This window comes from Athene cunicularia, assembly GCF_003259725.1.
Source record: "Athene cunicularia isolate RWA chromosome 13 unlocalized genomic scaffold, athCun1 chr13_part1, whole genome shotgun sequence".
Lineage (NCBI taxonomy): Eukaryota > Metazoa > Chordata > Aves > Strigiformes > Strigidae > Athene > Athene cunicularia.
In genome coordinates this window covers 369,767-396,864 of record NW_020799117.1, presented here as the reverse complement: position 1 = coordinate 396,864, position 27,098 = coordinate 369,767, and the positions used below count along the sequence as shown (strand labels likewise).

At 54.4% G+C, this 27,098-nt stretch overlaps 1 protein-coding gene across 2 annotated transcripts in view; it reads right to left on the bottom strand.

Annotated features, from left to right (window-relative positions):
* The window catches only part of PPP2R2B (protein phosphatase 2 regulatory subunit Bbeta), a 95,895-nt gene that overhangs the window by 35,651 nt on the left and 33,146 nt on the right, over nucleotides 1-27,098 (bottom strand). Inside the window, exon 1 of one of the 2 annotated variants that reach the window (XM_026858359.1) lies at nucleotides 19,125-19,143. The exons of the other annotated variant lie outside the window; for it this stretch is intronic. Within the exon in view, the coding sequence (XP_026714160.1) occupies nucleotides 19,125-19,128 (4 nt within the window). The 5' untranslated portion in view covers nucleotides 19,129-19,143. Of the gene's footprint in view, nucleotides 1-19,124; nucleotides 19,144-27,098 lie in introns of those variants that run through there. 2 annotated transcript variants of the gene reach the window in all.

The window sequence follows — 27,098 nt, the reverse complement described above, 5'->3', positions numbered from 1 at the left end:
CCTCCCGGGTTTGGGGCAGGAACACCCCAATCTTGACAAGCCCAGGGAACACCCATCCTGTGGGGAAGGATGCGGCCCTCGGGCCACAGCTCTGGAGCGTACCGGAGCAGACCACGGACATGGCGCTGCTGCAGCCCTGGGCCGTGTCCCCGGGGCCATGCGGCAGCCACCACTCGCAGGACAGAAGCGCTCGCTCGTTGCTGTATCTTGGTGCAGATGGTGGCTCGGGGCGAGAAGTATCAAAGGCAGAGGCCAAGGGCTGAGAGCAGCAAGGCAAAGGCAGGTGTACACGGCGAAACCCCCACGCTGGGTTCTTGCGTCCCCCTTCTCCCGGGAGACGCGGGTCCCTTCGCGAAGCAGAGGCCTCGCTGCAGGCAGACGAGGGGGTGACGAGGCAGCAGGGGCAGAGCTCCAGGGCTGGGTCCCAGGAGGCTGGCCCAGCTCCCCCAGGCACTCCACGGGCTGCGTGTGTGCCCGAACCCTCGCTGGTCGTGGATTTGCACGTGCAACACAAAACCCCTCGCTTGGCATTAATGACAATTTTTAATTGGTCAGGCTATGAAAACCTTATAGAGCTGTTACACTTTACACCTGTGATGGCGGAACAGCATGTTAATCAAGACAATTAGTGTGGGACCCAGAGAATCTCTCTACCAGCACAAATAATCCTTCTCGCTTTGAGAGGAAAATTAACAGCTGCTTTCCAGTGTCCCAGCGCACCTCGCTTTGCAGGACCCCTGGCTCAGCCCTCTGCCAGGCCAGCGGGTGCTCCCTGGCCAGGGGAGCCCAGCCTGTGCCGTGGGGACAGGCCCTCCCCGCCGTGAAGCCCCCGGCCCAGCAGCAGGACGGGTCCTGCTCCACGCAAGAGCCGCGGCCCCTCCTGGCACCCGGGAATGGCCGGAGCCGACCATGGGGCCTGGCCCCAGGCGAGCGCTGTCATCCCCTCAGACACCAACTTAAGGACACGCACAAGGAGGGGGGGAGGCTGTAGTGCCCGCTCGTGGAAAGCAAACGTGCACACAGCTCCGTGCGTGACGGGGAAGATTTAAAAATGCCGCCTTGATAATCCTGGTTGTGGTGGGACAGACGCACCAAGTATGCTTAAGATAATGACAGAACATGCTCCACAGAGTGCGGTAATTTCAAAGCAAATGACACCTGTCACGAACTGTGCAGCTACCAAAATCCATCATTTCCTGTATGAGCACTCTTCTCTTTTTCCTGTTCTTTTCTATGTCATCCCTCTTGCACGCAGGCGCGCACACACGCAAGGACAGCCTTCTGTGACGTGCCGGCGTTTTGACTGTTCAAGGGGATCAGAGGGCCATGGTCTGGGAAGGGGTACAGCTGACAGCGGTTCACCCACACCCCCGGCGCCAGCACCCCCCGCAGACCTCCCAGCCTCTCCCGCCTGGTGCTGCTGGGCGGGCTCATGCTGCCCGAAGTGTCCCTGGACAATTCATCCGACTGTACTCTGGGCCCTGGCTCACGAATTTACGCTGCCATCCTTTTGCCAAGAGACCTAGAGGCACACAAGACAGAAAACCTCCTCAGTATGGCTGATTTGGGTTTAGAACTAGTAGTAGAAAATCCAAGTCCACCTGAAAAAATATACTCTTAAAGTAAATTAGATTTTGTAAAAAGCATCTGAGCATTGACCAAGCCCTCCACCCTTTCCACACTAACATGTTTAAAAACTCTAAGGATTTCTACAAACCTCGGGCTCTCTCATCTGCCATGAAACCAGCTGGGCAATTCTCATTCATGGCATAAAGGAATAAGCAACCCAAAAAGTGGCCAGGTTTCCAAAAACCTTCTGAAAACCTGTAGTTTCTGTGATATGACTGGCTGCTGAAACCTGAACAGCTGACATTGGAAACAGAAATTCACAGACATTAACAACACCTGGTTCTTTGTATTTAAAAGATCTTTATCTTCAGCAGGAATACAAAGACTGCTCTTCTAGCAAGATCAACATCGTGGTGGCCACTACAGCAACCGGCTCAGATCATCAGGGGACATACAGGTATTCTCGAGATGTTGCTGTGCACACCCAGGAAACCCTAACACATGTGTACACTGTTAAATTATTATTACAGCAAAAGGGTCGGCATACAGACACCAGGATGGATGTTTTGCCAAAGCGCTCAGTGTGCCATGCATTCTGCCTTTCTGGTCATCTTGCTGAAGCCATCTGCTAGCTTATCAGCAAAACCTATTGATTTTTTAAAAATTTTAATTAGAAGTACCCAAATGTCAGCTAAGCGAGTAAAATTTGGAAGCAGCAAGCTTTCCTCTCATGTACAGCAGCTGTTTTCAGCTTATGACCAAAATTTGTTATCGTCTTGCGCTGATGCATTCTCTGTCTCATTATTCCAGTTTGGTGCCCCTGGAACAAGCACCTTGACTGAATGCAGGCAGTGCAGCACCAGAAATTTCCTCCTGCAAGTGGAGTTTCTACAGGACACTGGTACTGAGCATTCAATAATGAGCACCACTTAGAGAGACTTTGTCCATGAAGGATGACAAAATGCGTTACAAACACAGAGACTCACAGGAACGATTGTACCGGTGGGCAGACCTGGTCATGGGATGGCTCCATGAGCTGCCTGAATCCCCTAAGCCATACCCACCATCTGGGCTACTGGGCTCAGAATATCCCTCATCAGAGTTCTTCGGTTTTCTCCTCCTTCCCCGTTTCCTGACACCTGAGTAAAGTTGAGAACCTGCAGCCAGGCATGGGGCAGCTCACGGGAGGTTTCACACGGGGTCCTCCCCTCCTGGCCCGCAGCTCCCCTCAAAGTCTGACAGACCGGGGTTCCCCAGCGCGCAGGGTCCGAAGACCTTCTGGCCGTTACCCTCCTGGGGCTCCAGGCCCCACAGCCAGCTCCTGCAACGCCTGTCCCGGGCATCGGGCAGCACGGGGCCGGGCACGGCACAGCCCTCGAGTGCTCGCACAGGCACGCTGCGGATCTCACGACCCCATCAGGCACCTACAGGATGGACATCACAACTGTTCACCTTCTCTCCAGCTCTGAGGTGAGATGCTCCACTCCCATCTCCTCTGAAGCTCCCGAGATCAGACACCTCCTCACCAAAAGACCACTGCTGGCCAGACACACGTTTGCTCTTCAGCAGCGCTTCAGCTACGGACTGGAGGCTGCAGCCCTCATGGCCCAAGTCGAGTACGGCCCCAGGGTACTCCCCCTCTGAAGCTGAAAAGCCGTAAGGAGGGTGATGCAGTTTAGAACATGCTTTAGAAAGCTCATACACCAGAGCAGGAAAAGCGCTGTCTACTGCACGGGGGTACTTGTGTAAACAGGGTGGACCGTTGCAGGGTTTTCATAGACACCCCAAAATGAGAACTCTTGGGCTGCCCGTGTGTGGGGGCAGCTGGGAGGCAGCGCAGAGGGAGAAACGCCAGTGGCTCAGCGGTGAGACGACGCAGTCAGGCCTGGCGCACACTGGGGAACGGGAGGAGGCAAACGGGGAACGTAGCAACAGGAAGATAAACACCTTCCGCACGGAGCAGCTGAGCCTCCTCAGCCATAATCCACCTTTACGGGAAGCACACGTGGAAGCCACAGCCCTCAGAGAGCGCTGGTATTTGAGAGAATGTGCTTCATATCCCTGCTCTATATTTAGGGGAAAGCAAACACACTGAAGCTATGTACAGACAGTCCCTGGCATTTGTTGCATAGATTTGAATTTAATCAGCTAAAGATGGCTTAATCCAACATCTGGGGCTATATCAAGCTGGAAGGCATCACAAAAGGATTTCTTTCTCGTTGGGCTCAAGCAGCCACAGCCCAGCGGCGCTGGCGATGCCACCCGAAGGACAGGGCTGTGCCCGCGCTGCCTGAGCCAGCCCAGGCCCCAGCAAGCCGGGCCTTTCAACTCGGCATCGGCACCACCGAGCTCTGCCGAGGGTGTTTCTTCTGCCACTGTCCCAGTCAAGTCCCATCACCTGTAGGTCCTCACGTTCTCCTTGTCAGCACCCTCCTGGTGCTGTTAGGGACTCCCTGTGCAACGCACCCCATTCCCGCCAGCACCCAAAGGTGCTGCACTCCTGCAGGCAGCGGTCAGCCACTGGGGCTCTGCCACCACACCGGGCTCAACCGCGCTGGCACTGCCGCCCTGCCGCTCCTCGCCTCGGGGACACACCCCGCAGCAGGCAGTGCAAAACTCACGTCAGCCCAGGAAAAGTGTGACAGGGCCCCTGCATGGGGCCAGTCCACAACACGCCTCTCATCTGCTCGGTTTGAAACCCATCATAAACTAGATTTCTGTCTATTTAACATTTCTTCCAACGGAAGCTGGATGTCTGTGCCATCGCTTTCAATCTGTCCCTGGAAGAGCTTGTCTCAAGACGTTTTCCATGCAGTATTTTAATTAAACTTTCTTTCTTTCAATTTAGTGTTAGGTTCATTAAGTGACATTCTGAGCCACTGAAATGAATTGCTTAAAAGTAATTTGTGCAGCAGCTGAAGGAGGAGATTATAGCTATAAATAAGTCCATCTTCTTGCATTTTTCGCTGGTATCCGTTCGCAGCGAGCGTGTGCACATTTCTGTACCTAGCAGCATTCCGCATCATCTGACGTAATGGTTCGGAAAAGGTAACGGGCACCCGTCCCTACAGGGCTCTGCCTGGTTCCAACGCGGCGCTGGCGGCAGCAGCCGAAGGAGGAACCTGCCCCCGTGGTGCTCCCCGGCCTCAGCACCCCTGGGCAGAGCCGCAGCCGCGCTGCGGGGAGCAGAGAGCGCCGAGGTGCTGTGCGCTGCCATCCCCTGGGGTGGCCTATGTTCTGTCTGCGTAAGAAACCGAGAGTGAAAAATACTTGGTTTATAAATTGCAAGTGTAAATAACAAATATTTATTTCTGAAACCGATCAGGAATTTCACACACACTCCTGGTTGTACTGTTCTTCTCCCCATTTAGATAAGGATCTAACGCACTGCTGCAATATCTCCTCCTGTCTGCCCCAAAAGGAAATAACCTTGCTTACTTCCCTGAGTGATAAATCACCATCCAATCTCTATCTGAAATGGAGAGGTCATGGTCATGCTATTTTTAGGATCTGCTGGGTTGTGATAACAAGAATTCATCTCCAAGATGATAGAACGAGTATCTTTCAGATTAAAGATGCCCACAGCTGGGCCCCGGCCAGGCTGCTGGTCACCACCACCACGTGCAAGGAGCACACGCGCACAGGCCAAGGGACCCTGCAGCAATACAAGGCCAGAGGCCCCTGCTGATCACTCATAGCAGAGCCTCTTTACCGGCACAAACCAGCCTGTGAGTGAAGTGTGCGAACACCGGGACGTCAAGGGCCGAGAGCAAAGATCCTCTGGAGCCTCTGGAGAGCTGACGTGGATCCTGAGAACCTCCCTCAGGGTCGCGGTCGGGGCAGGTGCTGTGCGAGCAGCACCATCCCCGCGCGGGGACCGCAGCTCCCTGCCAGCCGCTGCGCTCCTGCCCCGGGGGACTGTCCCTGAAGCACCACCGACCCCTCGGCTCGAGGGGCGTTGAGGACGCCCCAACGCGCTCGCGGCCGTTCTCCAGGCGACGGGCTGGGAGCAGCTGCTCCACGCAGAGCGAACCGGCTGCGAGGCATCCTGCCACGCCACCCCCCGCTGCTCCGTCCACTGCCCGCCCAGCAAATGCAACTGCAGTCCCCTTGCTTCTCATTTGTAATTAATCATCCCACCATGGATTTTGTCCTCTTGGAAGGAAAATTTATTTGGATTTATTTTAATCTCTCTTTAGTGGAAACAGGCAGACAAACCTTGCTTGCTATCAGGAAATAAACTCCGGGATGTAACACGCTTCCAAATGGAAGCATGGACATTCATCAGATCAAAAGAAAAGCCTCTCCCAGTCAGATGGGATTTAATTAAGTTGATTCTGACAGGGAATTAAAGGTCTTTGCTGGGAGCTCTGTTTCTGGTGTCAGGGCTGCATCACTGAAGCTAAACATAGTGCTTCCGAGGCAGTATTAATACAAAATATTTTGCACAAAATTGTCAGACTGAGATAATCTTGACATTGTTCATCTGCCACAGTGCAGGAACTGGAGTTGGAGCTGAACCTGGATGTTCCTGCTGAGGTCTTACTGTTAACACAGTAACACGGAAAAGTGAATTAGAGTGCATAGAAAATTGACTTGTTTATTCTAGAACTAGTGACAAATGCAGAGACAAATACAGAAAATGATTCTGCAACACGACAGGGCCGAGCAGCGGCAGAGAGGGATCACTCCTCAAGATGTGGCGACTGCCACTGCAGAAGGTCCGTGTACAATCGAACCCCCTCTGCCCCCAGCACCCCCAGCAACGGGGCAGAGCCCAAAGCGGCTGCCCTGGGGAAGAACTGGCTACTGCTGCCCCAGGGGGCTGCTCAGCTCCGCAGGGTCACACCCGGAGCGTTCGGGCGTGCAGAAAATAAGAGTTAATTAATAATTTCCAGGGAGGCCAGAGCCTATTACAAGCGGATCCCTTGCTGTTACCTGCAGTGACCTACAGCTCAGGGACATTTCAGACCTTGGCTGGTCACAGGCTCACATCAATCTCTGATTTATGGCACAGGCTGCAAGGCAAAATCACCTGGATTTAAACAGTCCTTTGCAGCACTGCCACTGAAAAAACTGGGCTTTACTATGTCTCTTTTTTTGTTACAGCTACGCTATTTCCCAAGAGTTAGGGCCTCATCACAAAAGGAGAACTATTTTTCTTTTATTGTCCACACATTGTTTGAACAAAGCCCTGGTTGGTGTGAAGAGCATGACTCCCCATGCATCACAGGTGGACGGCGTGGCACCACGAGTATAACGATCTTTAACATAAACCTGTTACCGACATGAGAGGAGCGGGGCGAGTGTGAAAAATGGCTCCAACCCCATAGGAGAGGTTATCGAGTGCATCTCAAGCACCCATGGCCAACACCAAACAGATGTAATTATGCAACATCCACTGACTTCCACTGAAAACACTCAGTGATAAATAATATGTTCTCTTACAGACCATCTCCTGGAAATTATTTCAGGGCTTTTCAAGTATTAATCACCACCACGCCTCTGCGAGATAAGGGCTGGGTCCCCACTCTCCATTCCTCCTGCGTTGCCAGTGAGAGAGTAGGTTACCAGATGTTGGCAGCTGTTGGGCAACACCGCTTCCACACACCACCCGTGGCCTGCCCGACGCTTATCCACTGCCAAGGCACCGACCTTCCCCCTCCCCACACTGCTGCCCGCTGAGGTTTGCCAAGTAGTGAATTACATTTTTGGACTAAGGCCATGTAGCATGCAGAACAGATAAAAATCTTGCTTTAAATCTGGGTCACAGCCAGCTCCAGTCCAGGGCTCCCCTCTACCCCCGAGGCACCACCCCCCTCCGGTGACTTCACGCGTCGGTGCTGGCCCCGTCGGGTCTCCTGAAGCCTGGCAGAGCCCTGTCACGGTAACACCTCTGGGACAGTCCCTGCTGCCAAGAGGGACGGGTGCCACAGAGGTGGGACATCCCTCGGGTGGGACTCTGCAGCGTCCGAACGCGGCCCTCGACCCCAGGGCTGGCCGGGGGAGGAACAGCAGTTCCGTCTGCGCCGGCTTCGGGAGAGCGGGGCCACCAGCTCCTGCTGTAACGCTCCAGCCACGCTCTGGGCAGGTCAGCAGGCTGCCGCCACGCAAGGTGAGACGTGCCTGAGCCCCGGGACGGGGGCAGGAGCAGCACCCTCCCCACGAGGGGCCATTGCAGGACGCCCAACGGCTGCCGCGGCGCCTTCCAGCGCGCCCGGGTGCGAGCCCAGGGTGATGGTGTGGATTGTAGCAGTTGTGCTGGGAAGCTGCTCCCCGCTCCGATGGAAATCTGGGGATTACTTAATTCAAAATAGGAAATGCAAACAGCACTGTGGGTTGTGAGCACATGTCTGGGCTGAGGGGAAAAGGGAAAATAGTAATTCACCTTGGTTGTTGGAAGAACAGCCTGCAGAAACATGACTCAGAAAGGGTCACAAATCATAAAATAATAATAATAAAAAAGCCACAATGCTCTGGGGACATTAAGCGATTACAGAGAGTTGTTATTTGGCTGATTTTCACACTTCATTAGCATATGCATAATTTAACAAGTGAACATGCTGAGGGTTGGCAAGACGTAAGAGCCACTTTCTTGAAACATGAACTGTAAATTGGGATGGCCACAGTTAGATTTTTTTTTTTTAAATCATGATGGAAAAGCAACAGACATCAATTCTAGGCCTTTAACAGAAGCAACTGATGACCGAGGACCAAGTAGTGTGGAAAGGCAGCGTAACTGGGCCCAGAGCACCCAGTTTTACATGGCTGGGAGCTACTTCAAGACAGTTTAACATAGAATTAGATAAATATAGGGGAAAGCAACACAGTGAATCTTTGACTTTCTACCAAAAAGGTAACGTACACTCTGGCAGTTAACGCGGGACCTAGTGATGACAGGCTCTGCCAAACTAGCCCGTGTCAGAGTCTGGTGCTGCGATGAGCAGCTCCTTGGATTTGCAGCAGCAAAATGAACTGCAACATCAACTGTCCAGGTGCCCCCTGGATTAATTGCTGTAAGCAATTAACGGCCCATCAGTCCCTGGGAGCGCTTCCACCATACACACCGGCTGAGAGAGGACTGGCGCCCTGGGCCTCAGCCCCTGTGCAGCCCAGGAAGGGCAGGGGGAGGGCAGGGGGTTTGCCGGAGGCTCACGGCGGGTTGGGGAACCCACCAGCAGCCCCAGCCCTGGGGAGCAGGAGGGTCTCTGCAGCCGCCCGCGCCGGGGGAGAGCATCTCCCACGGCCCCGTCAGCTGCTGCTCACCCAGCGCTGGCCTTGGGAGCGGCTGGTGGCACTAGAGGAGAGGGCGGACGCACTCCTGGGAGGCACCGTCAGTGCGCGGCCTTCCAGCACGCTCCTTCCCCTCCAGCCGGGGAGAGGTAAGGGCGGGAAACAAAGAGGATTCATCCGCACGGCACAGCAGGGGCTATGCCAGGACGCACCAGCCCGCGCGGGGCCCTGGGCTGCTGCCAGCCCTTGGTCACGCCGCGGTGGCCGGGCTCTGGCGCTGGGGACCAACGTGGCACCCAAGGTCAGGCAGCCATCAGCCGTGCATGGGGCACCCTGGGCCAGCAGCCCAAGGCACACGCAGCCCATGGCGGCGTGCCGGGGCAGGCGGGTCCCAGCCCCAGCCACGTGGGCGCTGTGGGGCCCGAGCGGGAGAGGGGACTCGGCCCGAGGAGGCCTGCGAGAGAGAGAGAAAAGGACGGCTCGAGTGGTGGAGAGACCGGCCTTCCGCAAGAAAAAATAATCGCGTTCCTTTGCCCCCCCAGTCTGCAGCAGCCACATTTCTAACAACCATTCCAGACTGTAATTTCTCCCTATTTTAACAGATGTTCTGTTTATGAAACTGCAAGAGGATTTAGGACTTATGAGCAACACCATGAGGTCTGGGAGACGTTTCTTTATAAGATTAACTGACCACAGGCCGTTTGTTTTATGACAAAGGTGCTCAGCGATCCATGCACACCGCTTCATCCAGAGCCTGTCTCTGGTAACATCTCCTGGCACCCCCGGTTCGCACCCACCCAGCGAGGGGAGGGCAGATGCCCAGGGCGTGTCCCACGGCTCCCCCGATAGCCCATTACCTGGGGCACAAGCCATGGGCAGGAGACCCAGGATCGTGATGAGGGGAACCTAATGACTGGCAGGTTTGGTGAAGTCCTGCCAGCAGGGCATCCCTAGCACTCTGCTGACTGCAGCAGTTTTGCACCTTTCACCTTCATTCCTGATTTTAGATATAATAATATTTGCTGCAAAGATAACAGGTATCACAGATAAATTGGGGGAAGTAAATAATAGTCGTCACATCGGAACCCTCCCTGACATTGTTTGCAGCTGAAATATTGCTGCACCGAGGCAGTGTGTGAGAACTGGCAAGTGGATCTCACTCTAAATTAAAGTGGAACAGACAAATACACCTTAATTGGCCAAATTAAACAGCTGATGGCAAGTACCTGGCATCATCCAGGTAATACACATTTTGCTTTCCGTAAGTGCTTTATTTTGATCAGTCAAAGTTCCAGTGAAGACAAATGTTAATGGCTGCTGGAAAGGTTATTTTTTATGCTGACTTTGGCACTTAATAAATGAACGAGAAATCTTATGACTGTGAAAGAACTTTGAGTTTCTCCATCAAATGAGATGCAGCAATGCTTGGATGGCACTTAGTGTTTTGTTTTGCTGCACATAAATAATTACGAGTGAGGAGGCAGTACTTTGAAGTTCAGCTTAGGAGTATGAGCAAGGCTACAGTGAGTAATAAATTATGCAAAACTATTTGTGCTTAGAATGTCAATATTTCAAGATGATGCAAATAGGCACTTTTTGAACCCTTCTAAAAACCCAAAGAAGCCTTGGGACCAAACCGTATGGTTCAAGTCAGCTACCCATAGCCAGTGCAATGCTTCCACCAGCCAGCAAGGATTTGGTCAATTAGTTTATTAATGTATTTATGCAAACACAGAGAAAAAGAGTTGGGGAAAGTCCAATTTCTCTCTGCCAAACTTATTGAGCACCACAGGGCTGAGAAAATGTTCATCTAAAAAAGAAAAAAAACCCAACAAACTCCCCACATCGGCCCCAAGCACCCTGACAGGCAGAACTGATGACCCCATCGAATGGACGGGGTGGAGCAGAGCTGTGTCACACCAGAGGTCAAAGGGAACGAGCAAAACGGTCCCTTCCAACCTTGAAAATCTATGAGATCTTCAGCGGAAAGGTGCCATATCAGTTACAGTTTATTATTATATACCCTTGGCTCAGGATGAGGAATATCTAATTATACTAATTGCTTCTGGTTTGGGAATGGACCCTTTGTGCTTGGATAAAGGTGTCTACGAACAACAGCGTTTCTGCCCGCTCAGGCTGCGGGTCAGGTTTTACATGCTCAGAGAAGATTAACTTTATTCCTAGTGAAGAATTTAATTACAGAAGTGATTAGCCAAGTGCTCCCAGTCAATACAACTGCAGTAGGAGCTGCGCAGGAGCCTGCACTCTTCTGTTCCACAGGAAGCCCAAGAATGGCGAAATTGTAGCAAAGCCGTTTGGGGTTTAAGTGATACCAGCAAGACCTGGATCTCCACAGGCCAATTACAACATGCTGACTCAAGCAACATTCAGCGGCACTGGCAAGGGGGGAAACCAATAAAAAGACAGCAGGGGACTGAAACTCCATTTTAAAATACAGAAATAACATCATTTTATAGGCTTCTTGTTTTCTAATTGCAACACTGCAAAAATCAATGGCTTTTGGAAAGTAAAAGAAACGCACACAGTAAACTGCTTGCAAGCCCTGCTGGCCAGAAAACAATGCCTGCCGATAGATATAAATATTGTTTTCCCCGTCTTTTGGAGGGGGATGGGGCAAAAGAATGCCTTGAATATTTCCCATCTGCTTCAGCATTTTTCACTACAGGTTAATAATTGTACCAGCAGCTATTCACTAAGCAAGAAAAAACTGTAATTAAATATACCTAAAATAGCCTTCCAGCCTCCAAATAGCACTGCCAAGAGCGTAACAAAAGCTAAATCTGACAATCTAGCCAAGCTGTCTATTAGCTTTCTCACACTGGAGGTAACCAAGTGCAATGGTTAAAACAAGCTTCTATTTTAATGTCCTGTCATGCAGAGACTATTTAAACTGCACCAGTAAAAGGCAGCCCATTCCTACTGAAAGGGCTGGAGATGCAGCTCCTCTGCAGCTCCTCACCGGGCTGGGCTGGCCAGGGCTGGGGCACCTGGGGCCGCAGGTGCCCGCGGGCAAGCGGGCGTTTCAGGCCTGGCTCCCAGAAAGGCGCCTCTGCAAGGACAGCTGAAGGCGACAGAACAGCCAAGAATAAACGTCACCTAAACCCAAACACTAACTTTGCAGAACTAAAGTCCTTCTAAGCACTCTGCCAAGACAGGATTCTTCCCAACAAACTATTCCCAAAAGCTTTGTCTGGATGAGCTGCTATCATCATCCACTGGGAGCGTCTGGCCATTTAAGGGATCATGGAACCACAGAGGGGTTTGGGTTGGCAGGGACCTTTACAGAGCATCTGGTCCAACCCCCCTGCAGCGAGCAGGGCCATCTCCAACCAGACCAGGCTGCTCAGAGCCCGCCCAACCTGGCCCTGCAGGTTCCCAGCGCTGTGCTGTCTGACCATGTCCGCATCCTCTCACCCTGACCCCCCTGAGGAAGCCGAGTCCGTCAGCGGGTGGCAGAGCACTCCCGGAGCCACACCAGGGCCTGTGCCCACAAGCGTGTCCATGCCACCATCACCAAACAGCACGGTGACTCCTGCCCGGGCCACCTGCCACGACACAAAGCTCCTGGACGCCGGGCAGATACGAAACAGATGCACCCTGAGACTGACTCTGTAACACAGCACTGAAAACCACTCCTCTTGCCAGGGGATAAAATTGCTGCAGGTTTATCCAACCAGGCACAGGACGGTGAGCAGTATCCAGCACCAGAGGGAAGAGAACTCGCAAGGACGGTATCTCAGTGCATTTCCCTTGTGCTCACAATCACCCACATCTCTTCCAAGGCCTGCACATGCATGAGAAGGTACCGCTGGACCCACGGCTGTGAGACCACCAGCCCGGCAGTCGCTGTCTGCCCTGAACCCCGTCCCCTGCGCATCGGCGCATGGGTTTTACAGGGGGATGGTTTCATTTGCAGGCCTGAGACTGCACACGCAGAGGAGAAAAGCCTTCTTTTTCTGGCAAATCCTAGTCCACCAGATTTCATCACCTTGTCAATAACTTCGCACGTTGTCAGAAACAGATTGCAATGAAAGAAAGAGGTTTGGTGAGGCAGTAGATCTTGAGAGATAAAGAACAAAGTGCCACAGAAGTCAGGAATTCAGCTGCACCGTGGTACTTCAAACCAGGGCGCGTCTCCTGTCTGGAGCCACGACGATTCTTTCTAGCCAGCGAACAGCTACACCTTCTTCAGCCCAGCTGCGTTATCACCTGGCAAACAGAAAAGGCACGAAGCGGAGCGGGAGCTGTGGTGCCCCTGTTCGGAGGGGAGCTCCGGCACACGCCGTACTCACCGCAGGGATCGCTCCCCGGGGCCAAGCCGCAGGATATAAACACGCCAACACCTCCGGGCAGGACACGTTGCCCCACTCCAGCAAGGCAGAGACAGGGCAGCACCCCCAGCCCGACCAGGACGGACGGCTCCTGTGCATGGGACACGAGCATCCCTGAGGAGACACTGCTCTCCAAAAAGTGCGAGGAGAGGTAAAATGAATCTAAAAACAACCTCACAGTTTTAACAGCAGGTTTTTCTCTTACGAGAAAGCAGACCTCTCTTAATTAAAGAAACAAAACCTTCAAGAATAAAACTCCAAAGCCTCGCTCATTCCCAGGGCTGCGTGGGTCCCTGGCAAGGGGAAGCACACCAGACGTGAGCACAATTTGGCGCAATTTCTGGCAGTTTCTCTCTAAACACAACTCTGTGCAGGGTCCCTCCTCCTGCCTCTGAAGGAGGTCTCTGTCCCACCCCGCGCCCCTCTCCCATGCGAGGGGCCCTCCTGCCTCCCCCCACTCCATCTGCCACTGGCCCACCGCCCCCCCTGGCCCTCAGGCAGGGCTGAGGGGTGCAGGGCCAGCCCCCCATGTCCCGGCGGTTCTGGGTGTCCCCGTCCCCGTCACAGCACCACGGGGGCCCCGCAGGCGCCAGCTCTCATGGCAAAGGCAGGAGGTGGCCGGCACTCCCAGGGCCCCGGGGGTTTGCACAGATGTGGGGGCTCCACACAAGCTCCCTGCTGGGGGGGGTTGCTGGATCAAACACAGGCCACAGGCTCAGCCAGACCTCTGCTATTCATTTCAAAATGAAATTCATTTGGGTTTATCTTGTTCCCATACCTACCAAGGATTTTATTCTAACACATGGCAGAAGACAAGCTTGCTATTTTGGTTAGAAAAGTAGTAAAATATACAGGTTGCCATTTGAGAAGACAGATGTCCTGGTTTCAGCAGAAATTTTAGCAAAATTCTCAGTTCTCAGCCCGGAATTAGACACATCAACCCCTGTGGGACAGCTGCCCAAACCACAAACTGACTATTTCTTCTGCCCTGATCACGTTTGTGTTTTGAGCTATTCCTGTTTGCAATGAGCATTACACCACAAAAACTCTGCAAAGCTCACAGGCCCAGTAGGTGAAATCCTGTTGAAATATGCATTATCGGTTCACTTTGCAATGTTTCATACTCCCCTTCAGGAAGGATTTCCAAGGGTTTCAGATTTTTTGGTGTTTTCATAGAATAAGGAACACTTTCTCAAGAGCCCCACCTCTCCTGCTTTTGCAACTCAGGACTGTTGTATGGGAACCAGGCAGGAAAATACCATTTTTTTCTGTTTTGCAAATGAACAAAGGAGGAGGAGGAGGGTTGGGGCTGCTGCCTGGCAGTCGACATGAGGACAGACCCTGGCCATCAACATTGAGGACAGAGTCATGTCACTGTTGGCTCCACCCGACGGTGCCACGGAGGCAAACGGCCTGATCCTGTCATCAGGTCGGCTGAGGAGATGCTGGTCGCTGCCTGGGGCGGGCCAGAGCCCCCCGAGAAGAAACAGTGGCCAAGGTGCCTTTGTGCGAGGATGCCCTTCAGGCTCCTGAGCAGCTCAGGGAAGTGTGAAATTCAAGCAAGGGATCTATGAATGATCTATAGAATAATGTCACGGGTTTGTAACTCTAGCAACAGACTGACACAGTTACAGAAAGATGAGGCAAAATGCAATTTGGAGAATAAAATGAGCTAGAGTTTCCAAGATTCCAAGCAGAGCAAAAATAAACACAGAAGTCCACAGCTTTGAATCTGTCACGCTACCATCCACCAGCACCTGACAGGGCCATGGCAGTGCCGTCCCGCCGTGCCCCCACGCCCCTCGGCGCTGCCTGCAGCCACGCACCCACCCGCGGGGACGGTGCCCTGCCCGGGAACCTGCCATGGGCGTTCTGCCTGCTTCGCCTAAGCTGTCCTAGTGCACTTAAGCCAGGCTCCCAGCTGCTCCCAGGCCAAGGCGGTTGCTCTTTTCTCTCCCTTTCCCCTCCTAGTAGGTGCCGAGCCCAGCAAGCAGGAGCGGGCTCACCAGTGTACGTGTGTGCTGCCAAGCATGTGGGTGCACAAGGTGGAGAGTGAAGACACAACCAACCACCCTTAGCTGTTGGATGCGCAGCTGCCTGTTCCTTCAGAAAGGGGGTCCCAGAAATGCTCATGAACATTCCTCTGCCCTTCCACCTCCTCCCACAGGTAAAATACTCCCCTCAGAAAGGGAGAGTTGGCTTCTACCCGCCACACAGAAAATCCTTGTGCAAAGTGGGCAGCTGGCACTGTGACTGGTTTTAGCTGTTCAAGGAGAGGGCAGGAAAGGCGCCCAGTCAAAGCTCTTGACAGCCAGCGTCCTTGAGCAACCCAGACAAGCTGCAGAGCAACAATTCACCCGTCCTGGTGCCATAAACCACGTGGGATATCAGAACGGCACAGCCAGAGGCATCAGGACCAGGACTCGTGTCTCTGTTCAACAGGCAGACAGTGCTGTGGTGTCAGCGATGGGAGGGACAGGGGATGTGCTGGGGGGGATCTGCGGGCCAGGACACGACGGGCAGCCTTCAAAAAACTGAGGGCGGTGTTTGGCCCCGAGAACCTCACTTAGAGCAAGCCTAATTGCATTAAGGACCACACAGCGTATTGCTTTATTTGTAATGAGTTTTAGGCTTCAGAAGCGGAGAATCCCATCTGCAGGAGCAGACTGTTGCAGGATTCAGCTATTAATAGCCACTGGTACATGCTTACTTCCAGCTGAGGGACACGAGGGGGGAGGAGACAACCAGATGGAGATAATGCATTAGGGTGACACAAAGCCAAAAAAAGGATGATCCACTTCCCCACATCCTCACACACATCTCAGGCTTGCAGCGGGGAGCAAACAAAGTGTCACATGTGATTCACTCATAAACATCCTAATTAGAAAGTTCTTACGTTAGATCAGATGTCTAACACGACAAGACTTCACTGTCTCCTCCCAAGAGCCCCGTACAGACAAGGTAACACTGCAGACTTCAGCTCTAGCTTCAAAGCAGCGTTGCCAGGATCAGTGCCCAGCCTGGAAGTGCACTAAGAGTCGGTAAGTACATCTGTGAAGTACGAGCAGGAAGCTCCATCTCGTTTATGAACCGCCTTGAGAGCTGCTAGTGAAGGATGAGAACCAGGAGCCGCTGCTCTCTGACCGACCTTACAGCGGCCCCCGAGCGCCTGCCCAGGGCTGGATCCCCGCATCCGTCTCGCAGCCCGGGCACTGTCACCCGACGGACACACACTGACAGAGAACACGGAACTCTGCTCACCTCGAGGCCAGCGAGGAGAAATGGATCTGGCTCCATGGACACCGGGGACAGCCCTGGCTACGGGGTGATCTCTGCCGGCATCGCAAACACAACCTTGGGCGCACTAAACCAGCTCATGCCACAAGTACTGGCCTTTGACTTTTTTTATGCCTGATGACTAATAAAGGATGTTTCTTCATTACTTCCATTGCTGAAAAAAGCTTAATAGCCTGTTATTAGCTGGAGGCACTTCATCAGTAACACTAAGCTGCTGTATTTTGCAGGACTCCTAATGAAAATATTACATCAAGGTGTCAAACAACAGTATGAAACAGGATCCATAACTGAGACTCTGGCTGCAGGGGGACTCAGACCTAGCTGGTGCGGGGGGAGAGTGGTTTTCAGCTGCACCTTGCTGGATGTGACAAACAGTAGACACCTTCAGGGTGCCAGCAGCGGGAGAGGTGGCTTCTCTCCGGCTTCCTCACGCACCGCAGCCTAACACGCTCTCTAGCAACAGCGCAGAGACTCCTCACAGCCACTGTGCCTCCAACTCTCTCCCCTGCCCAGCCCCCAGGCTGCTGTCTACTCCGACACAAAGAGCACAGCAGATGCAAAAATCACCGGCTCAGAGCATCCTTCAGTGCATTTTCCAGCCCTGCGAAAGCCCTGGGCCTCAGAGGCATTGCCGTGGCGGACAGGGCCCCGCCGCTGCATGGCTCCGGCTACGCTCTGCACGTGGCCGTGTCTCGGCAGGCTGAAATCACGGCGGGTCTGGTGGCTGCACGAACGCCCAGCCCAGAGAACACAACGAGGGCTGGGGCAGAGGGACGCTTTCTCCAGAACTCAGCCAAAATTCAGCAGCACGACACTGGCTGGAGATGTGCAGATCCCCGCTCACTCCAGTGCCTTCCAACATAATGACTCTTGCAGAAGGTAATTGCTGCAGAGGCGCTTGGGAAGACTGTGATGGGCCTATGTGATGGGACTCTGCCTTCTGCCAAGAAACCAGGCAAACAGGCCAAGCCACCCCCGGATACCTGCGTGATTTGTACCCTCCAGCTGAGAGCGTTACCCCGAGCTGATCCTCCCAACCAGAGGCAATCACAAGCAGACATCTGGCATACCACTCCTGCTAGCCAGAAATTTTCAGTGGGGAACCAGTTACAAAGCAACACTGCTCATGCTGTTATTATAATTAAGGGTCTGTCAGCCTACTGCAACCGAGGCCAAGTTTATTTAGGCATGGTGAGGGAGGGCACTCAGAAACCACCTCTCTAATTCTCCCTCTTCCATTCCCCTGGTCCCACACAGACACACATCTCCACAGCTTCCCAGCCCAGGCTGGAGCCGCTTCCACCTCTGCCGACGTCTGACCCCCAGCAGCAGAGCACATCCCCTGCTCCGAAACAGCAAGTGCAAGGATCCTGAGCCAGGAGTCACGAAATAATCTGCTTGTAACAGAAGCTTCCTCTACCTGCCAGACCGGTGGAAATTGCTTGATACACATGGGTTTTGAAAGGTGTTCATTTTATATGTATCTACCTGCAAGCGTTCAGAAAATTCAGATTAAGTGTGTGACATGTTTGGCTCCCTTCTGTTACATTTCATGTGAATTATGCACTCCACTAAAACACTCTGCTTAAGATCATCTCCTGCTGCAGATGGTGGGGTGACAACCTTCCCCCTCCCCTGGACAACCCTGTTGCCTCAGCAGGACAAACACCAACATCAGTCACAAGAGCCGTTTCACTCGCTCAGGAAACATCAAGTGTGTCTCATTTTCTCAGTGCAGAGCTCTCATCCCGGCATTCAGAGAGCTCCTCGGAGCTGTACAGCCCAGCTACCTGCACCTGGGGCCCACAACAGTATTTTATGACAGAACATCATGAAGCACTTCCCTTAAAATGAAGTGGCTAAAGAAAAGAAAGAAATTCTCTGAGCCCTGCACAAGGGATCTGGGGACATATGTGAGGGGCTGAAGGGGCATCTGGGCTGTTCCCTGCTCTATAACAGTTTTATCACAACTTTTAAACCAGAGTAATAGCCAAAGCTGGACACCAGCAGCATGACCTCGCAACAGACTCCTAAGCACCCAGAGAGCAGGATGGTGACAAAAGCAAGTGAAGAGGGAGCTGGGCTCTGAGCAGCCTCCCCAGCCCACAGAGGTTTCTGGTCAGACTGGGAGCAGCAGGCACGTGACCCGGGGGGAGGCAGGTGGATGGCAGCAGAGGTGCCAGCGGTGCCCTGCTCCTGCCTCGAGGGTCACCCCACGCACCCGCATCCCGGGCACCACATCAGGCAGCGACGGAGCAGGGGCCCTAAGGAAACGAAGCTCACTTTCCTGCAGGCAGTTCCATGCTGGCTGAGCCGCCCCAGGCCTGCACGGCACAGCTCTGGAGGCACGTTCCGCAGGGCTGCCGTGCCCCTGGAACGCCATGTGTAGATGGGCACTCTTCCTGGCAGTGGGCTTTGTGGGAGCCGCACCAGGAACACCAGAGTACAAGCACTCGGCGTTCTGCACCGTGCATCTGAGCAAGTTTAATGGGTAGGAGCCAGGTGTTAAACAAGCCTCAGCCCCCCCCAGCGCTGGTCGGCATCTGGCGCCCATCAGTCTGCACTCTGCAGCGAGACAGATTCATCAGCGAGCGCTGCAAACAGTGCAGGTGGAAGGACGGGCTCCTCCACACACCCCTGACCTCCCTCCCCTTCTCACTTGGTAAAATTTACTCATCCTGCAATGAAGTGATCTGTCATCCCAGCTCACATCGCTCATCAGCTGCTAACGCCACAGGACTGGCGGCAGAAAGGAACTGCTGAAAGCTGGGACTCGGCGTCTGGTCCCAAGCCTGTGCTGGCCAGACTGGTTGCTCTTCTCCAGACTGTCTCTCCTTTACTCAGGAGCTAACAAAGGGAGCACGAGGAAATGGCCTAACGACTCCTCACCCAGGTTCACCCAAAGCGGCGCTGACTGCAGGGTCACGCCGGCTCGGGTCGCGCCTCAAGTAACAGCTGAGATACGTTTATCTTGCCATCAACATCTATGTCACCGAGGACTCGTACATCACGAATGAAAACACCAAGACGAAGCTTAAAAAAACAGTGGTCTTCCAAAGTCTACAAAACCTTGGAAAAGAGCATGATCAGGAGGCCACGTGTGGGCTGGGTTCACCGAGGCTGCAGCTGAAACAGCAGCTGTTTCGGGATCCAGGGATTCTCCCCGTGCCGTACTTCCTGGGGAGCTGGTTATCAGCATTTTGGGCAGTCTCCACTCCGATACCCCTGCGCTAGAATGAGTTGCAGATCAAACCAGGCAGCGAACAGAATTTTTAAATTAAACCACAAAATTATTTAAAATCCCCTTTGAGGATGTTGTCACAGGGTTAACACCCGCTCTGGCTTGAGATAATACAGCAGCAATAAATGTTAATGTGCACTATGGAACATGATTTATTTTTGCTGAGAAGACTTGGCATCTATAAATCTCAGCACTCTTAACATTTAAAGTTGTTATTCCAATGACAAAATAGACATGAGGGAGATAACAGTCTTTATCTCCATTAACGTTTTATTGTTATTCAGCGAATATGGATACGGCCTGATCCAAGGGTAGGAAAATCACAGCAATTTGTTTGCATACTCGGGAAGCTGAGATAATGGTTGTGTTTTATGACTGCACTAGGGAATCAACGGAAATGTAGGACAGAGAAGATCGAAATGGGAGATTAGTTGTCTGTTCTGGTTTCTATTTCGGTTACCTTTCCATTCACGGGATCGGCTTTAGCGCGGCGCTGGGAGGGACGGTCCATTGCGCGCTGCCCAACAGCTGACTCGCTGTGCAAGAGCAAGTGGGGAAACAGTTTTTAAAGGAAACAAAAAGGCTGCAGAACAATTCTGTGCAATGCAGACAAACAGCATTGCAATGGAGGCAGGATCTTTCTGGATAGGCCGGCCGCCTGGAAACGACTCCCTGCTCTCGCCCAGCCCTGCCGCCCGCTTTCCTGCGATGCCTGCAGCCCCCCACCAGGCTGCAACACAAAGCTCCAAACCTGTTGGGCATTTTTCCTTCTTCCCAAAGTACATATCGCGCCTCAGAGCACTACAACGTCCTCTGTGAGCTGACTCTGAAACCAAGGAGCTGGAGCTGTGGTGATAGTTTGGCTGCAGGAGGCTTAAGCAGTTACGGGCTGGAAACCAAACCAAACCAAACCAGAAAACCCACAGAACCCGCAGAGGCACCTGCCCAGCCCCAGGGCCCGCTGTGCCTACGAGGGCACCGGTTCCACTCTGGCACAGAAGCAGCCTGGGGGCCGCAGCCCCTCGCTCCCTCCTGCAGTTGCCACTCGTGTTTGCTGCACACCAGAAGGCAACAGCAGTACCAGGGGCCACCGCTCCACAGGCAGCTGCGTTCCCATTCCTGTTCCCATTCCCATTCCCGCCCCACCACTGACCTGCCCGGTCCCGCACTTCTCAGAAGGCCTCACGCTGACTGGGAGTGGGTGTGACACTGAGGAGGGGCAGCTACTTTGGGGCCTCCTACACACTTGGCTCCGGGCGGGGGCCAGCAGCTCCTCTCAGGAATTCGGCAGAGCCTCCATCCCCAGGACAAGGTGCAAGTGACCCTGGGGCATCCTCCAGCATGGGCAGGGACAGGCAGCGCTCCTCCACCAGCCACCACGAGCACTCATCACAGAAACCCTGGGGTGGGATGGGCCAGCCCTGCCCAGGCAACACTGTGCTGCTGGACAGATTCAGAGGACCAAAGAGCTTAGGACAATCTTGAACTTGACATAGGGAAAGTGTAAAGTCTGCACTGCTCGTGGAAAACACCCGGGTTACGAGAAAAGCCCCAACAAAAATGCAAAGCTATCACAAAGGGCACTACCTCAGACTGTTCCGCCCGCCTGTCACCTTACTGTGCTCGCCCACACTGTGCTGAGCAGGCGGAGGGGCTGCAGGTCGCTGGGGTCAGGAGCCGTCTGCCACATTGGGCTGTCGAGGGCAAAGTGAAAAATCACCCCAAACCAGTCAACTGCTGGATGCAACTGACAGGGAATGACACCAGGATGTCAAGGATGGCAGCAGCGCCCAGGGCTCCCCTCGCTCACTGTCACACGGAGCCAGGTCCCACTAATCCCTCCCTGCGCTCCCAGGGCGGCCCAAAGGCCAGCGGCACCCTGCAAGAGGAGCAGTACCATTACCCGCTCCGTCCGCGGCCGCAGCTGCTACGGGAGAACAAAACCGCTCAATAAAAGTCCCTTCAAATGTTTCCCCTCAAGAAATTAGGCTCACAATGCATCAGGAGAAAAGATAACAACTGGTGCTGGAACAACCGCTCTGAATGGAGACACTGACACTAATGGCTCAATTACGCCTTTATTGGGGAGGGCGGCGGGACACAAGCTGTGCACAGCGGACCGACAACGTATGGACAATGTGCGGAACGCCTCCACACCAGGGCTGCGGTGCCCAGGGCTGGGGCAGGACGGCCACAGTTGCTCCTCGCCCCTTCCAGGAGCACGGGGGCCAGGCGCAGCGTGCCCAGGCCCGTCCCAGTTGGCTCTGTCGTGTCCCCAGCCCCAGGGCAGGGCTGTCACCCGTCCTGTGGCTCCCAGGGACGCTGGGAGGGCCGTGAGGAGCTCAGGTGCGGCCACACAGGGCTGCCGGGTACCCGGGAGTCCTGGCAGCACTACAGGGAGGTGCCGAGATGAGACGTTAGTGGGTGTTTTGGTGTTTACCCACCAGCTCCAGACAGACTGGCCTCCCTGGGCAACCCGGCTCCCGCTCCAGCCCTGTGGCAGCGGGCACCGGCGTGGCACTGCCCGGCACGCTCCTGCGGTACCGCCTGCAGCCTGGGCTTTGTGCCTGCTCAGCACATCAGCCTAAGCGCTTCCAGCTCCCGGTCACAGCCGCGCAGCCGAGATCAGGAGGAGCAGGGAGGAAGCAGCTGCTATTTTTAACCTGCCTGATCAGCATCCTGCCACGTCGACGCGCGTCAGCTCTGCTCCGTGTGCGCGGCCCCGCAGGCCTCACCTCTGAGCCAGCCAGCACACACCTCTCCTCTCACGGCAGTTACAGGAGTCACCAGCCCACACCAGTGGCATTTCCAGCAACCCCAGCACCTGGGACTTAACGTTCTCAAAGGATCTCTTCCGTACACCTTCATTCCCACAGCCGACCACCACCGAGTACCCTGTCAGGGGGACACCTCTGCTCCAACCCCAGGGTTTAGGGCAGCAGACGATCACCTGGTCTGACGGGTCTTTGGGGGTTTGGCAGAGCCCAGCAGACTCTTGTTCACACAAGCGGCCGCAAGAACCTTGCACAGGAGCAAGGCTGGGTCAAATCAAAAGAAAATTCAGCCCAGCATCCCATCTCCCCAGTAGAGAGTCCCTCCCCCCTTTCCTGCAGCCCCTTTCAGCCCTGGGGCTCTAAGGTCTCCCTGAAGCCTTCTCTTCTCCAGCTGAACCCCCCAACTCTCTCAGCCTGTCCTCACAGGGGGTGCTCCAGCCCCCCCCAGCATCTTCATGGCCTCCTCCAGGCGGACTCCAGGGCTGCTCTCCATCCCCTCCTCGCCCAGCCTGGGTTTGTGCTGGGATTGCCCCGACCTGTGGGCAGGACCTTGCCCTTGGCCTCGTCGAACTCCATGGGGTTGGCCCGTCCCCCCTCTCCAGCCTGCCCAGGTCCCTCTGGGTGGCACAGCCCTTCCCTCAGAGTGTCCCCGCACACACAGCTCAGTGTCGGTGGAGAACTTGCTGAGGGTGCCTCGATCCCACTGTCCCTGTCCCCAACAAAGATGTTGAACAGCACCGGTGCCAACCCCGACCCCCAAGGACGTCACTTGTCACTTCTCCCTCTCCAAGATGACCCTGCAAGCCCAACAAGCCCTCTGGCCAGACACCAGTGGTCTACAGAGACCGCACATCACGGTGGAGCCAGCTGAGGAGCAAACACAGCCAAAGGGAGGCATGAAACGGACACAGGCACAGAGTGGACGGGATGAGAGGAGCAAGGGGAAAGCTGCTGTGTTACCCCCAGGGCCTCCACCACCGCTTCACTCAGTCCCACAATCCCGTTTGGAAATGTGACGCGGGGGCTGTGCTGTGCCGGCAGCCTGAGGCTCACCGTGCGAGCACCCGCAGCGCCCTGGGCTCGAGAGGAAGACTGGTGATGGGCTTCAACTGGTGATGGGCTTCGACCTGACACAGCTGGTGCCCAGAGCAGACAGGCTCCTACTGCAACAGAGACTGGGCCTACACTGGGTTTTAGGGCCAGACCAGTCCATGTTGCTGTCGGTGCCTGCTGGGAGCGACCCGGCCTTCCCCAGCATCGGAGAGGGAGCAGCTCCTGACCTAGAACTCGCACAGAGACGAGGAGAGGGAGATGCCGAGCCCCATCCCCCGCAGAGGGTGCGAGCCCCACAGGTGCCGTCACCAACAACCAGGCCCTCTACGGGCCCATCTGTGGTAGGTTGGAGTCACGTCATTACCTGCTCCCAGTCCTCTCTGTAATCCCGAGATTACAGAGTCCCCTGGCACATCTATTCTCTCATTAATCCGAGGATTAAAGTATCCCCAAGTCGGCTTTGACGCAGTGCACTACAAACAGCAGAGTTACACGCTCTCCTCGCAGTGATCCCCGGATTAGACAGGAGACATGTCTGTGGGTCCTTCCGACCCAGCTGGAGCACAGGCTCAGGGAGAGGAAGGGAGGTCTAAACATAGTCCATGTATATAAATAAAAGGCATAAAGGACAGGATTGTGTTTCGTAATCAAAGTACTTAAGTGATAAAACAACAACTTCAAGGAGGTTCCCGGATTAATTAAATCCCAATCCAGATGATCCCCAAACAGCAACTCACATCATTTGCAACAACAAAAATAAACAACCGCTCTCGCCCTGAGCCCAGCACTGGGGGAAAACACCTTCCTTTGTGCTTTTCTGGGGACTACACATAGATTTTTTTAAAAAGTCACTGTGGCTGCCACAGCGAGCTCTTGGCAAACTGACCTGGAAAGTGAAAAATCTTCCCTGGAAGGGCTGCGGGGCTGCATGGCCCAGCCCCGACCCCCATGGCCTGGGCAGGCAGAGGGGGAGAGGGATGGAAAACCCTCGGGAAATGGACACACACCCCAACACCTGAGCAAACTGGCGACCAACTGGTCAGGTTTGAATCACATGGATTGCTTCTCTCCCCAGAACAGAAGAAAAGAGTCTGAACTTGTCCTTTGCCGTATGTGGAGGCTGCTTATGCATCCGACAGCTCCGGGTACCCGAAGGCCCTGTCACGGTGTTGGTGGGGGGCTTGTGGGGCCACGTCCCCAGTATTGAGGGGGGGAACGGGGGACCGGCATCGGGGCTCCTTCCCACAGCACGATGGCGGGGTGGGAATGACTGAGAGAGGCATGGGGGTTACAGCTGGGAGAAACAAGATTAAACTAAGGAGAAGGCAGCTTAATGATAGATTTCTCAATGCCAAAATCTATTCAGTTTGGGAAACAATCCTCAAGGAGATTAAAGACTTGCGGGGAGACCAGCCACCACCCTGGGAAAAGGGGTGCAGGGAGCAGCTGAGCAGTGGCTGGGGAGCAAGTTCAAGCACACTGCTGGGAGCCAGGGGCGCCACAGCGGGCCTGGGGGCACCGTACTGCCTGTACAGCCCAAGCGCACCCCCCGGAATGCACACCCCCCCAGAGGCTCCTCCTGGTGCCTGCCACAGGGCAGACATGTTTAAGTCATGTTTAAGACATGTTTAAACATGGTCCATGGTGCCTGGGGTGCAGGGCACCCTCACGCCCCGTGAGATCCTCCTGCCTGTCATACCAAACCGTCGGGAATGGACACGTCTCCAAGAAAAGGGTCACGCAGGCACAGCTACTGTGGGGCCAAACCCTGCACGGTCTGCGTGTGGAGCCCAGGACATCCTGCAGCATCAGAAGGGGGTCGGGTCAGAGCTGGAGAGGAGAACCCCATCCCCTTGCCGGCAGTGCCACTGTACCCACCCGCCCCAGAGCGGACCCGCCTCCCCTGGGCTAACACGGTGCTTAGCATCCCTCCTCCATCGAAGACCCGGCCCTGCAACAGGACGGGTGTCTACGGGCATGGAGCGCCCTGGTTCCATCGTTAGGCTGAGCCACGATGGCCACGGCCCCCGTCCCACCCAAACCAGCCGAGCACGTGGGCTCGCTCACCACCACCAGCACTCTCACCAGGGGCGTTCATGCCGTTCCACCTTTGCTGGGAGGCGTTTTCCCACCTATAACCCACCAAGAGGACTCAGAGACTTGCCAGGTGACAGCAATGCTACACAAAAAAGGTGACACGCACAGCTTGAAGACTTCAGAGATGGGCATTTTGGGTCAAGCTACTGGAAATGGGCCAACTGTGGGGGGGCATGAAGGGCCCTCCAACATCTCTAGCGGGCACGTCTAGAAGTGGAAGCTACTCAAACGGTTTGTTTGTATTCAAATAGTCTCGATTTGTCCTACTTTTGGCCGGGCACTCAGCAGAATTGCGAATGAAGATGGATTTCTGCAGCAGAACAAACCAAGCATATTTTCTGGGTGTTTTTGACATGAGCCCTGCTGTTCCGGGGCCTGAGCCAGAGAACAGCTTCACCGGCATCACCCTGGAACCAGCTCTCCCCACTCCCTGCACGGGTGAATTCTGCGACCCCAGCCCCGGGGATGCACGCTGCATCTCAGCAACTTAATATTCCCTGGCAACTAAAGTCGAATTAGCACAATGGCTGCACTTCCTTCATTAGCAGTACTTCTGAGCACCACACAAGAACAAGGCATTCAAGTGTGTGCTTTTGAAATACCATCCTCACCCCCCATTTGCATAAAAATACCAGACCTATTTAAGCAACAACACTTCAGTAAACGAAATTACATAACCCCACTTGTTCCCTCAGTTGACACACCAGAGACACCTTCATTTCCAAAGCAAGTCTGCACCTTCTGAAACAGGATTTGGAAGGATTTTATTCTTTTTTAAACAGAAAGCAGGTTACCAACCACATCATCTTAGCCATATGCTGCTTTCACATATAGAAAAAGCAAAACTGAATTATCTTCCTAAATTTTTTTCCACACTATCAAGCTCTACCATTTCAAAGCATTCAGCACTTCCTCTGGCACAACCACGGCACAGAGCATCAGGAGTCCTGAGCAGCACAAGGTGCAGAGAACTCCCAGCTGACACGCAGCCACTAAACGCTCCTGCAGCTCCTCCAGCCCCGCCACGGTACCGGGGATCACCCTGGCGTAGTCGGCTGCCCACTGCACACGCTCTGGCTGCCTCATTTCTGCTCCAGTCTTCTGGTACAACGCACACAGCTCTTCTGAAAAGGGCAGCACACAGCTTGGGGCAGTTCTCCACGGATTACTAGACCGACCAGGTCTCATCCCTGAAACCCTGAGTTGGAGAATGCCCAGACCTCCCGGTGTCACGGGCTGAAGTCACTGCAGGCTCATCTCAGCCCTCCATCCTTCCCACCAGGAAAATCGAGTTCTCAGCAGGTCACAACAGGGCAGCTCATCCTATTTTTTATTTGCTGGATGCTGCAGCTGCCTTTTATAATGCAGCACCGGCACATTCACCCTCCCACGGACCGCAGCACCAAGGCAGTGCAAGCCAGGCGCGGAGCACAGGAGCTCAGCACCATCCCGGCCGCACCACCCTGCGGGAAGCACCAGCTC